At 64.2% G+C, this 10,856-nt stretch overlaps 1 protein-coding gene across 1 annotated transcript; it reads left to right on the forward strand.

Annotated features, from left to right (window-relative positions):
- Positions 1-1,167: 1,167 nt before the first annotated feature.
- Positions 1,168-10,856, forward strand: LOC102278136 (ladinin-1-like; the record flags this gene model as incomplete). The annotated part of the gene is made up of 20 exons (XM_070367057.1): positions 1,168-1,281; positions 2,506-2,578; positions 2,663-2,800; positions 3,064-3,147; positions 3,379-3,459; positions 3,669-3,974; positions 4,469-4,576; positions 4,870-4,913; positions 5,862-5,934; positions 6,019-6,156; positions 6,420-6,503; positions 6,733-6,813; positions 7,023-7,328; positions 7,828-7,935; positions 8,229-8,272; positions 9,239-9,311; positions 9,396-9,533; positions 9,796-9,882; positions 10,115-10,195; positions 10,367-10,856. Coding segments are annotated over 19 exons (2,161 nt in total), but the record flags the coding sequence as incomplete, so codon positions are not given.

Raw genomic sequence — 10,856 nt, forward strand, 5'->3', positions numbered from 1 at the left:
GCTGACCAGGTGGGAGCCTTACTACCCTGCAGTGATGCTGGGAGGCGAGAGGACTGCCTTCCCTGGACCCTTCTGATCGGGGCCAGAGAGTGCTGGATGGTACCCCTGACCCACAGAGCCCGGAGCTTCCCCTGCGGCCTCTGGGGAAGCTCGGCCTCCGTCCCCATGGGCCCAGCCTCTGGCCTCCAGGCTGTCCTGTCCTCCCTCTGAAGTCCAGCCCTTTCCCTCCTGGTGCAGAGTGGGGCTCACTTCCCTTTCTCAGTATTTTGCAGGTGGATCTGTGATCCCACAGTTCCCAGTGGGAGGCTGGCCCAGCTCAGTTCCTCAGAGATTCTTTGCTCTTTGGCTAGAATGGGGGTGGGCCACTGGGGGGAGGTAGGTGCGCGGGCAGGTGGGTGAGGATGACTGGTGGGAGGCTGGGGCAGGGTGCTGTAGGGACATGGGGCTGGAGGCAGGATGGTGGAAGGTGGGGTCCGGGGGGTGGCTATGAGGGGGACCGGTATGAGAGTGACTACGGTTCTGAGAGTGACTATGAATGACTGTGAGTGACTATGGCTGGGAGAGTGACCAGGGGCTAGAGGCAGGCTGTGCCCCTCACTCCCACCCATGGGAAGGCTGGTTTTCGGAGGTGAAGGAGGCTGACGGAGTGCCTAGGCAGTGAGCAAAGCAATGCTGGGTTCCCCTTTGGGGATGGCTGGTTCATCTGGGATCTCTGTCTGGGGGCTGGGACATCCTGGGGGAGCTGGGGAGCTGGGATGTTTCTCAGTAACTGTTCATCTAAGAGCCTCAGATCAAAGCCGGGCTCTGCCAGGTTCACCTGCCTCCTTCGGGCCAAGCAGTGACCATCCTGCCATGTCCCTGGGTGCCCAGGCAGGGTGGACCCCCATTCCAGTGGGAGTTCAGGGTTGCCCAGGCAGGGTGGACCCCCATTCCAGTGGGGATGTGGGGCGCCCAGGTAGGTGGATCCCCGTTCCAGTGGGGATGCAGGGGTGCCCAGGCAGGTGGACTCCCATTGCAGTGGGGTTGCAGGACACCTAGGCAAGTAGACCCCCATTCCAGTGCGGGTGCAGGGTGAAGTCCAGCCTGCCGCTCCCCTCCCCCTGATGTCGGCCATGGGGATGCTCTGGACGTCACCCTGAGGCTGCGCTGACCCTCTGTCCCCCCCAGCCTCACCCGGCAGTCGACCCTGGAGGATGAGGAGGAACAGGAGCGAGAACACCAGTGGCAACACCAGAACCTGAGCTTCGCCATGGACGACAAGGACCCACCGGACCCCGAGAGGTGTGGGTGGGAGGCGGGACCCTAGTGAGGATGGACTAGCTGCCCCTGCCTGGGGAGTGGGATGACCTTCTGTGGTCCCCACCCTGGTCAGGACAGCAGTCAGGACCAGCATGGGTGAGCTGGGCTGCTCTTCCTGGGCATTTTATAAGCATAGTTCATCCTTCCATGCTCCTGAGAGGGTGCCAACCCGCCTCTCTGGTGGGCGCATGGCTCGTGCACCAGGGGCAAGGCCTGGGGGTCATCAGGCCCTGGGCTTACCATGCCCCTTCAGCCCAGCCCCCTCCTGCTAGTGGACCCCTGTGGTCTCTGATGGGAAGGAGGTGCTGCTGGTTGACCACCAGCCCCGAGGCTGAGCCCCTACATGCCTGTCCGTGAGGATGGGGCCCACTAGGGGGATGCATCTCCTCTCACCTCCGAACAAGCTCAGTTCGCAGATCTGGCAGGAGGCTCAGCCAGTGAGTGAACTCACCGGAGCCATGGGCGGGCGGGTGGAGGCGCAGGAGGGGCCCCTCTGCTGCAGGCCATTTGGGGCAGCCTCGTGTGCAGCTCCCCAGCTCCTGGATAGGCGGCCGTGGGGCATTCGGCCTGCACCAAACCCACGTGGCCACAGAGGCGTGAAGGCCTGGGCGCCACTCCCAGCTCCCCTGCCCATTGCCGTGTGACTTGGGCCAGCTCCCTGCCTGTCTTTGCTCCTCATCTGTAAGTGGCAGGGCCTGACACAGGAGAGGTGTTTGTTGAACATGGAGTGGTTGCACCTTACAGGCATGAGGTGGGGAGAGCTATGCAGGCTGGTCTGGACGGAGGGTCGGCAAGTGGAGGGGCTTGGAGCAGAGTCCACATGGAGGCCAGCAAGGCAGCACGGCAGCAGGGGACCAGAGTGGGGGCGACAGGTTCAGGAGGGCATCAGACCCAGGTCATGAGCCTTTTATGCCGCCTGTGCCTGAGGTCAGGATGGGGTTTATCTGGAATAGGGAGCCTGGGGGCCGGGGGTGGAAGGTGGAGGGAGGGGAGCAGTGTCTGGGCGGGACTGACTCCACAGGGCAGGGACAGCAGCTGATCCTGGCCTGGGGGGTTCTGCCAAATGGACCGTGTCTCAGGAAGACAGGGAGCCCCCACCGTCTGTATACAGAGGCCACATTCTCTTTGCCAGAGTGAGGTGGGACACAGGGGCAGGCACAGTAGGACCTCACCTATTTTGTCTCGCCCTGTCTTCCTGCCCTGCAGCACCAGCATGAGGCTCCCAGCCAGCTCGGTCAAATTAGGCCAGAAGCTGGAGCAATACCTCTCGGCCATACAGGTGAGCGGGCCGGTCACTGGAGTGTGCTAGACGTGCCTGGGGACTCACCCTCCAGGGTCAGCGGCCTGTGCTCTCTGCTCCCAGAGATCAGAGTCTGTCAAGTGTGCAAACCCATCCCACACTGAGTTCCTTGAGGCTCCCGTGGATGTCGCCAGCAAGCGCCACCTCTTTGAGAAAGAGCTGGTGGGCCAGAACCGAGAGGGTCCAGCTGCCAGCTGCAAGGTGAGTGGCTCTGGCCCACCAGGCATCTGCAGGCCACTGAGGCTGGGGTGTGCAAAGCTGGAGCCTGGGCACTGCAGGACAGCTCCGTGCTTTCCTGCGTCCATCTGGTGGACTCGAGGGCCCAGCCATACCTGTCGCTGAGCCCCCAGCTCAGCTGTGCACACAGCTCTGGGGAAGGGTCCCGTGGCCTGGCCGTGTAGATGTGGTGAGGGGGGCCCTCTGGAGATGCCAGCCCGGCCCCAAGGTGGGAGCTCTCTTCTCAGGAGAACTTGGAGCTCTCAGGGTTGGTGAAGTCACGGCTCAGGTGGATCAGCAGGATCCAGGAGTCAGCACAGCAGGGCCCACAGGTACCGTGTGTACCCCTCTGGCCCCAGTCTCCCTGCAGGCCTCTCATAGTGGGATGACCCATCAGGGGAGGGACAGCCCTGAGTGCAGTGGAGATGCTCTGCATGCGGGATGGCCGTGTGGAAGCCTGAGGGTCAGAGAGCGGAAGGAGGAGGGCCTGGGGTCCTCCCCCAGGAAGGGGTGGGTCAGGGGCTCTGCAGCAGCCTAGGCCTGGTCTCTCTCCCGATACCCAGAACCAGGAGACACAGAGGGCATTGGCAGCTGGCAGGAAGCCCCAGTGGAGGAAGAAGCCAGAGGCCCCGCTGGGTACCAAGGTGAGTGGGGGCCCAGGGGTCAGGGCAGCTGTCCCTGGAGAACGTGGGCTGGCAGGCACCCACTCCTCCACTGCAGGCCTGGCAGGGGGGGCCTGGTGGGCAGGGCACATGCGGGCTCCTAGAAGCCGACTGCTGCAGGGAAGACACTTGAGCCAGAAGCAAGCCTGGACCCTGAGACCCCCAGCCCCAGTAAATGCTCCGTGTCCCAGAAGATCTCTGTGCTGGAGGAGAGAGCTGTCTCAGGAAAGAGGGAAGTTCCAGACAAAGCCAGCGACTCGGAGAAGAGACCGATGTCTGAGAAAGCCACCGTCTTCAAGAAGACCCCAGTCCCCGAGATACAGCCGGCCCCAGGCAGGGCCATGGCCCCATTGAGGCCCCAGGACTGGGAGCACTCAGCCTCAGCAGAGTGCCCGTCCAGCCCCGGGGGGCAGCGGGGCACTGGGCCTGAGAAGGAGCCTGAATCTTCGGCGGGGCCTCTGTCCCGGGATGGTGGCCTCCCGCCTGTCACTCTGCAGGTGCGCAGTGCCCCACGCCTCCCTGTCCTCCCAGCATCTCTGGAGGCCTCCCCATCCTCCTGGCATCCCTGGCGGCCTCCCTGTCTCCTGTCCTCACATCTGCTGTCCTCCTGGCATCTCTGGCTGCCTGCCTTTCTCCTGTCCTCCCCCTTCCAGGTCGGCCCCAGCTGTGTCTCCCCTCCCTGCCTGCTCTGTTGCCCACAGGACAGGGGACTGGGCTGGGATCTCACCTGGCACCCACACCACACTCTCATCCCAGGCCCAGACTCCAGGAAAGCCTCAGATGCTTCTGGAAGCCACGCCCCCGCCCCGCCCCTGGAAGCCCTATCCACTGGCCTGGCCCTGGGCCTGTGGCTGCACCCCCATAGCTGAGGCAGCACGCAGGGGCAGAGGACTGGCCTGCTGCCACTGCCCCGCAGCTGCTAGGGTCAGCCAGGCCTGTGGGGCTCCAGGCTGCCCATCCTCCTGCATAACTTGCCCCCTGCTCCGTCCAGGTGAGGACTCGCAGCACGGAGGCTGAGGCCAAGGCCCCCTCACCAACACGGGTCTTGCCCCCCTTCAGCAGCACCCTGCAATGCTCCAGCACCCGCACCATCCCCAGGGTGAGCCTGGCTGCTGTGGGCCCCTCCCTGCGGGGCTCAGGGCAGTGGGGAGGCAGGCAGGAGGCACCCTGAGAAGATCTGGGGCTGTCAAAGGGGACTGTTGACCTGGCTTGATGGGAGGGGCTGAGCCCCAGGCCCGAGGTGGGCCTTTCATGGGGGTGTGGCTGGGGTCTGTGTAGAGGGGAGTGCTGGGGAGAACCCAGGGTGGGCTGTGTTCTGAGAGCCAAGTCCTCCCTTGTGAAGGCTATGGCTGCCATGGACCCCACTCACTGGCACCTTCCTTCTCTTTCCAGATGAGCCCCCCTAGAGACAGCTCAGAGGTGGCCTTAAACCACAGGTCAGGGCCTGGGGGCCCCGGGGCTCATCTGATGTGGGGCTGAGGCCTGAGGTGCAGCAAGGGGAGGGTCCAGCTGCCTGGGGGGTGGGGGGTGGGAAGGGCAGTCCTGAGCCACGGGGTGCTGGGGGGGCGAGTGGGTGCGCTGGGGTCCTTTGAGTCAAGCACTGGGATTCATGCACACAGGCTGCACCGCCTGCCCCGAGACTGTCTCTGAGGCCAGCGGTCGTGGGCGAGGCTGGGGGACATGGGGCACACAGTGGATGAGGGAGTTGCTGCCCTCACTCCAGAGTGAGACGTGCAGGAAACCACGGGGCATGGAGGATCCAGGGCTTCAGGATGGGAACCGAGGGCTGGAGCCCCTTGCAGTCAGGGGAGCTCAGCCTGTGAGAGTGGGGTGAAGGCAAAAGATGGTGAGCGTCAGGGGGTGTGAGGTGGGGAGAGTCTGTGAGACAGCAGGGCGATGGCAGGGGGCAGAGGGCATCAGGGGACGTGAGGTGGGGAGAGCTCTGCAGGCAGCTCTGGACAGAGGGTCGGCTAACGGAGGGACTTGGAGCGGAGTCCACATGGAGGCCAACCAGCAAGCGCAGCAGCATGGGGACCAGGGTGGGGCGCCAGGTTCAGGAGGGCATCAGACCCAGGTCATGAGCCTTTTATGCCGCCTGTGCCTGAGGTCAGGATGGGGTTTATCTGGAATAGGGAGCCTGGGGGCCAGGGGTGGAAGGTGGAGGGAGGGGAGCAGTGTCTGGGCGGGACTGACTCCACAGGGCAGGGACAGCAGCTGATCCTGGCCTGGGGGTTCTGCCAAATGGACCGTGTCTCAGGAAGACAGGGAGCCCCCACCATCTGTATACAGAGGCCACATTCTCTTTGCCAGAGTGAGGTGGGACACAGGGGCAGGCACAGTAGGACCTCACCTATTTTGTCTCGCCCTGTCTTCCTGCCCTGCAGCACCAGCATGAGGCTCCCAGCCAGCTCGGTCAAATTAGGCCAGAAGCTGGAGCAATACCTCTCGGCCATACAGGTGAGCGGGCCGGTCACTGGAGTGTGCTAGACGTGCCTGGGGACTCACCCTCCAGGGTCAGCGGCCTGTGCTCTCTGCTCCCAGAGATCAGAGTCTGTCAAGTGTGCAAACCCATCCCACACTGAGTTCCTTGAGGCTCCCATGGATGTCGCCAGCAAGCGCCACCTCTTTGAGAAAGAGCTGGTGGGCCAGAACCGAGAGGGTCCAGCTGCCAGCTGCAAGGTGAGTGGCTCTGGCCCGCCAGGCGTCTGCAGGCCACTGAGGCTGGGGTGTGCAAAGCTGGAGCCTGGGCACTGCAGGACAGCTCCGTGCTTTCCTGCGTCCATCTGGCGGACTCGAGGGCCCAGCCATACCTGTCGCTGAGCCCCCAGCTCAGCTGTGCACACAGCTCTGGGGAAGGGTCCCGTGGCCTGGCCGTGTAGATGTGGTGAGGGGGGCCCTCTGGAGATGCCAGCCCGGCCCCAAGGTGGGAGCTCTCTTCTCAGGAGAACTTGGAGCTCTCAGGGTTGGTGAAGTCACGGCTCAGGTGGATCAGCAGGATCCAGGAGTCAGCACAGCAGGGCCCACAGGTACCGTGTGTACCCCTCTGGCCCCAGTCTCCCTGCAGGCCTCTCATAGTGGGATGACCCATCAGGGGAGGGACAGCCCTGAGTGCAGTGGAGATACTCTGCACGCGGGATGGCCGTGTGGAAGCCTGAGGGTCAGAGAGCGGAAGGAGGAGGGCCTGGGGTCCTCCCCCAGGAAGGGGTGGGTCAGGGGCTCTGCAGCAGCCTAGGCCTGGTCTCTCCCGATACCCAGAACCAGGAGACACAGAGGGCATTGGCAGCTGGCAGGAAGCCCCAGTGGAGGAAGAAGCCAGAGGCCCCGCTGGGTACCAAGGTGAGTGGGGGCCCCGGGGTCAGGGCAGCTGTCCCTGGAGAACGTGGGCTGGCAGGCACCCACTCCTCCACTGCAGGCCTGGCAGGGGGGGCCTGGTGGGCAGGGCACATGCGGGCTCCTAGAAGCCGACTGCTGCAGGGAAGACACTTGAGCCGGAAGCAAGCCTGGACCCTGAGACCCCCAGCCCCAGTAAATGCTCCGTGTCCCAGAAGATCTCTGTGCTGGAGGAGAGAGCTGTCTCAGGAAAGAGGGAAGTTCCAGACAAAGCCAGCGACTCAGAGAAGAGACCGATGTCTGAGAAAGCCACCGTCTTCAAGAAGACCCCAGTCCCCGAGATACAGCCGGCCCCAGGCAGGGCCATGGCCCCATTGAGGCCCCAGGACTGGGAGCACTCAGCCTCAGCAGAGTGCCCGTCCAGCCCCGGGGGGCAGTGGGGCACTGGGCCTGAGAAGGAGCCTGAGTCTTCGGCGGGGCCTCTGTCCCAGGATGGCGGCCTCCCGCCTGTCACTCTGCAGGTGCGCAGTGCCCCACGCCTCCCTGTCCTCCCAGCATCTCTGGAGGCCTCCCCATCCTCCTGGCATCCCTGGCGGCCTCCCTGTCTCCTGTCCTCACATCTGCTGTCCTCCTGGCATCTCTGGCTGCCTGCCTTTCTCCTGTCCTCCCCCTTCCAGGTCGGCCCCAGCTGTGTCTCCCCTCCCTGCCTGCTCTGTTGCCCACAGGACAGGGGACTGGGCTGGGATCTCACCTGGCACCCACACCACACTCTCATCCCAGGCCCAGACTCCAGGAAAGCCTCAGATGCTTCTGGAAGACCCCCACCACCCCCCCGCCGCCCCTGGAAGCCCTATCCACTGGCCTGGCCCTGGGCCTGTGGCTGCACCCCCACAGCCGAGGCAGCACGCAGGTGCAGAGGACTGGCCTGCTGCCACTGCCCCACAGCTGCTAGGGTCAGCCAGGCCTGTGGGGCTCCAGGCTGCCCATCCTCCTGCATAACTTGCCCCCTGCTCCATCCAGGTGAGGACTCGCAGCACGGAGGCTGAGGCCAAGGCCCCCTCACCAACACGGGTCTTGCCCCCCTTCAGCAGCACCCTGCAATGCTCCAGCACCCGCACCATCCCCAGGGTGAGCCTGGCTGCTGTGGGCCCCTCCCTGCGGGGCTCGGGGCAGTGGGGAGGCAGGCAGGAGGCACCCTGAGAAGATTTGGGGGTGTCAAGGGGTACTGTTGACCTGGCTTGATGGGAGGGGCTGAGCCCCAGGCCAGAGGTGGGCCTTTCATGGGGGTGTGGCTGGGGTCTGTGTAGAGGGGAGTGCTGGGGAGAACCCAGGGTGGGCTGTGTTCTGAGAGCCAAGTCCTCCCTTGTGAAGGCTATGGCTGCCATGGACCCCACTCACTGGCACCTTCCTTCTCTTTCCAGATGAGCCCCCCTAGAGACAGCTCAGAGGTGGCCTTAAACCACAGGTCAGGGCCTGGGGGCCCCGGGGCTCATCTGATGTGGGGCTGAGGCCTGAGGTGCAGCAAGGGGAGGGTCCAGCTGCCTGGGGGGGCGAGAGGTTGGGAAGGGCAGTCCTGAGCCACGGGGTGCTGGGGGGGCGAGTGGGTGCGCTGGGGTCCTTTGAGTCAAGCACTGGGATTCATGCACACAGGCTGCACCGCCTGCCCCAAGACTGTCTCTGAGGCCAGTGGTCGTGGGCGAGGCTGGGGGACTTGGGGCACATAGTGGATGAGGGAGTTGCTGCCCTCACTCCAGAGTGAGATGTGCAGGAACCACGGGGCATGGAGGATCCAGGGGTTCAGGATGGGAACTGAGGGCTGGAGCCCCTTGCAGTCAGGGGAGCTCAGCCTGTGAGAGTGAGGTGAAGGCAAAAGATGGCGAGCGTCAGGGGGTGTGAGGTGGGGTAAGTTCTGTGAGACAGCAGGGCGACGGCAGGGGGCAGAGGGCATCAGGGGACATGAGGTGGGGAGAGCTCTGCAGGCAGCTCTGGACAGAGGGTCGGCTAACGGAGGGACTTGGAGCGGAGTCCACATGGAGGCCAGCCAGCAAGGGCAGCAGCATTGGGACCAGGGTGGGGTCGCCAGGTTCAGGAGGGCATCAGACCCAGGTCATGAGCCTTTCATGCCACCTGTGCCTAAGGGCAGGATGGGGTTGATCTAGAATAGGGAGCCTGGGGGCCAGGGGTGGAAGGTGGAGGGAGGGGAGCAGTGTCTGGGGCGGGACTGACTCCACAGGGCAGGGACAGCAGCTGATCCTGGCCTGGGGGGTTCTGCCAAATGGACCGTGTCTCAGGAAGACAGGGACCCCACCATCTGTATACAGAGGCCTCATTCTCTTTGCCAGAGTGAGGTGGGACACAGGGGCAGGCCCAGTGTCCCGTGGGTGGGCAGGACCTCACCTGCTTTGTCTTGCCCTGTCTTCCTGCCCTGCAGTACCAGCATGAGGCTCCCAGCCAGCTCGGTCAAATTACGCCCGAAGCTGGAGCAATACCTCTTGGCCATACAGGTGAGCAGGCCAGTCCCTGGAGTGTGCTGGGCGTGCCAGAGGCCTCACCCTCCAGGGTCAGTGGCCTGTGCTCCCTGCTCCCAGAGATCAGAGTCTGTCAAGTGTGCAAACCCATCCTGCACTGACTTCCTCGAGGCTCCTGTGGATGTCTCCAGCATGCGCCACCTCTTCGAGAAGGAGCTGGTGGGCCAGAGTCGAGAGGGCCCAGCCTCCAGGCACAAGGTGAGTGGCTCTGGCTCACCAGGCATCTGCAGGCTGCTGAGGCTGGGGTGTTCAGAGCTGGAGCCTGAGCACTGCGGGACAGCTCCGTGCTTTTCTGCGTCCATCTGGCAGACTTGAGGGCCCAGCCATGCCTATCTCTGAACCCCAGCCCAACTGTGCACACAGCTCTTGGGGAGGGTCTGGTGGCCTGGCCATGTAGATGTGGTGATGGGGCCCCTCTGGAGATGCCAGCCCGGCCCCATGGTGGGAGCTCTCTTCTCAGGAGAACTTGCAGCTCTCAGGGGTGGTGAAGTCGCAGCTCAAACTGTGGAACAGCAGGACCCAGGAGTCAGCACAGCAGGTCCCACAGGTTCCGTACATGCCCCTCTGGCCCTGGTCTCCCTGCAGGCCTCTCTTAATAGGATGACCCATCAGGGGAGGGACAGCCCCGAGCACAGTGGAGATACTCTGCACACAGGATGGCCATGGGGGATCCTATGGGTCAGAAGGCAGAAGGAGGAAGGCCTGGGGTCCTCCCCCAGGAAGGGATGGGCCAGGGGGCTCTGCAGCAGCCTGAGCCCGGTCTCTGTCCTGATGCCCAGAACCAGGAGATGCAGAGGGATTTGGCAGCTGGCAGAAGGCCCCAGTGGAGGAAGAAGCCAGAGCCCCCACTGGGTCCCTAGGTGAGTGGGGGCCCAGGGGCTGGGGCGGCTGTCCCTGGAGAATGGGGGCCAGCAGATGCCCAGTCCTCCCTGCAGGCCTGGGCTCTGCCCAGCATGGGGGCACTGGGGAAAAGGGGGCATCCCTGCCCTGCCCCGGGAACCCCCTTGTCCTAACCGCCCTTTGTCCCACAGGTGTGAGGAGCCAGTCCCAGGCCAGCAGCCACGCTGGTTGCCTCTCCCACCCGCTTTCCACACTGGATCCAGGAGGACGCTGGCCAGCATCCTCCCCACCCCTCTGGGGCAGGCGTGCCCTGTGGCTTGGCTGGCATCTTTCCCGCACCCCTGTTGGGTCAGGCGTGCCCTGTGCCTTGTTCAGCTGCGGGCACTGCGCATCTGCACAGAGCCTCGCCACCCTGTCCACACAGATTCCTGCTCTTCCTCCTCTTCCTTTTCCTCTTCCTTTTCCTCCATCCGGTGGCACCAGTGTCTCTGTGCACCTCTCCCAGGCTGGCCCCCACCACCCTTGTGCCACCTGCCAGGCTGGAGGAGCCACACTGACCCCTCCCAGGCCCTGCCTTGCTCCCCTTCACGCCCCACCTGCTGCCCTGGCCAAGCCATCCTGTGCCCCCTCCCCACACTCAGGAAAGAGCAGATAAACTCATTCACTCTCAGGTGTGACCAA

This window comes from Bos mutus, unplaced genomic scaffold, assembly GCF_027580195.1.
Source record: "Bos mutus isolate GX-2022 unplaced genomic scaffold, NWIPB_WYAK_1.1 CTG918, whole genome shotgun sequence".
NCBI classification, from domain to species: Eukaryota; Metazoa; Chordata; class Mammalia; order Artiodactyla; family Bovidae; genus Bos; species Bos mutus.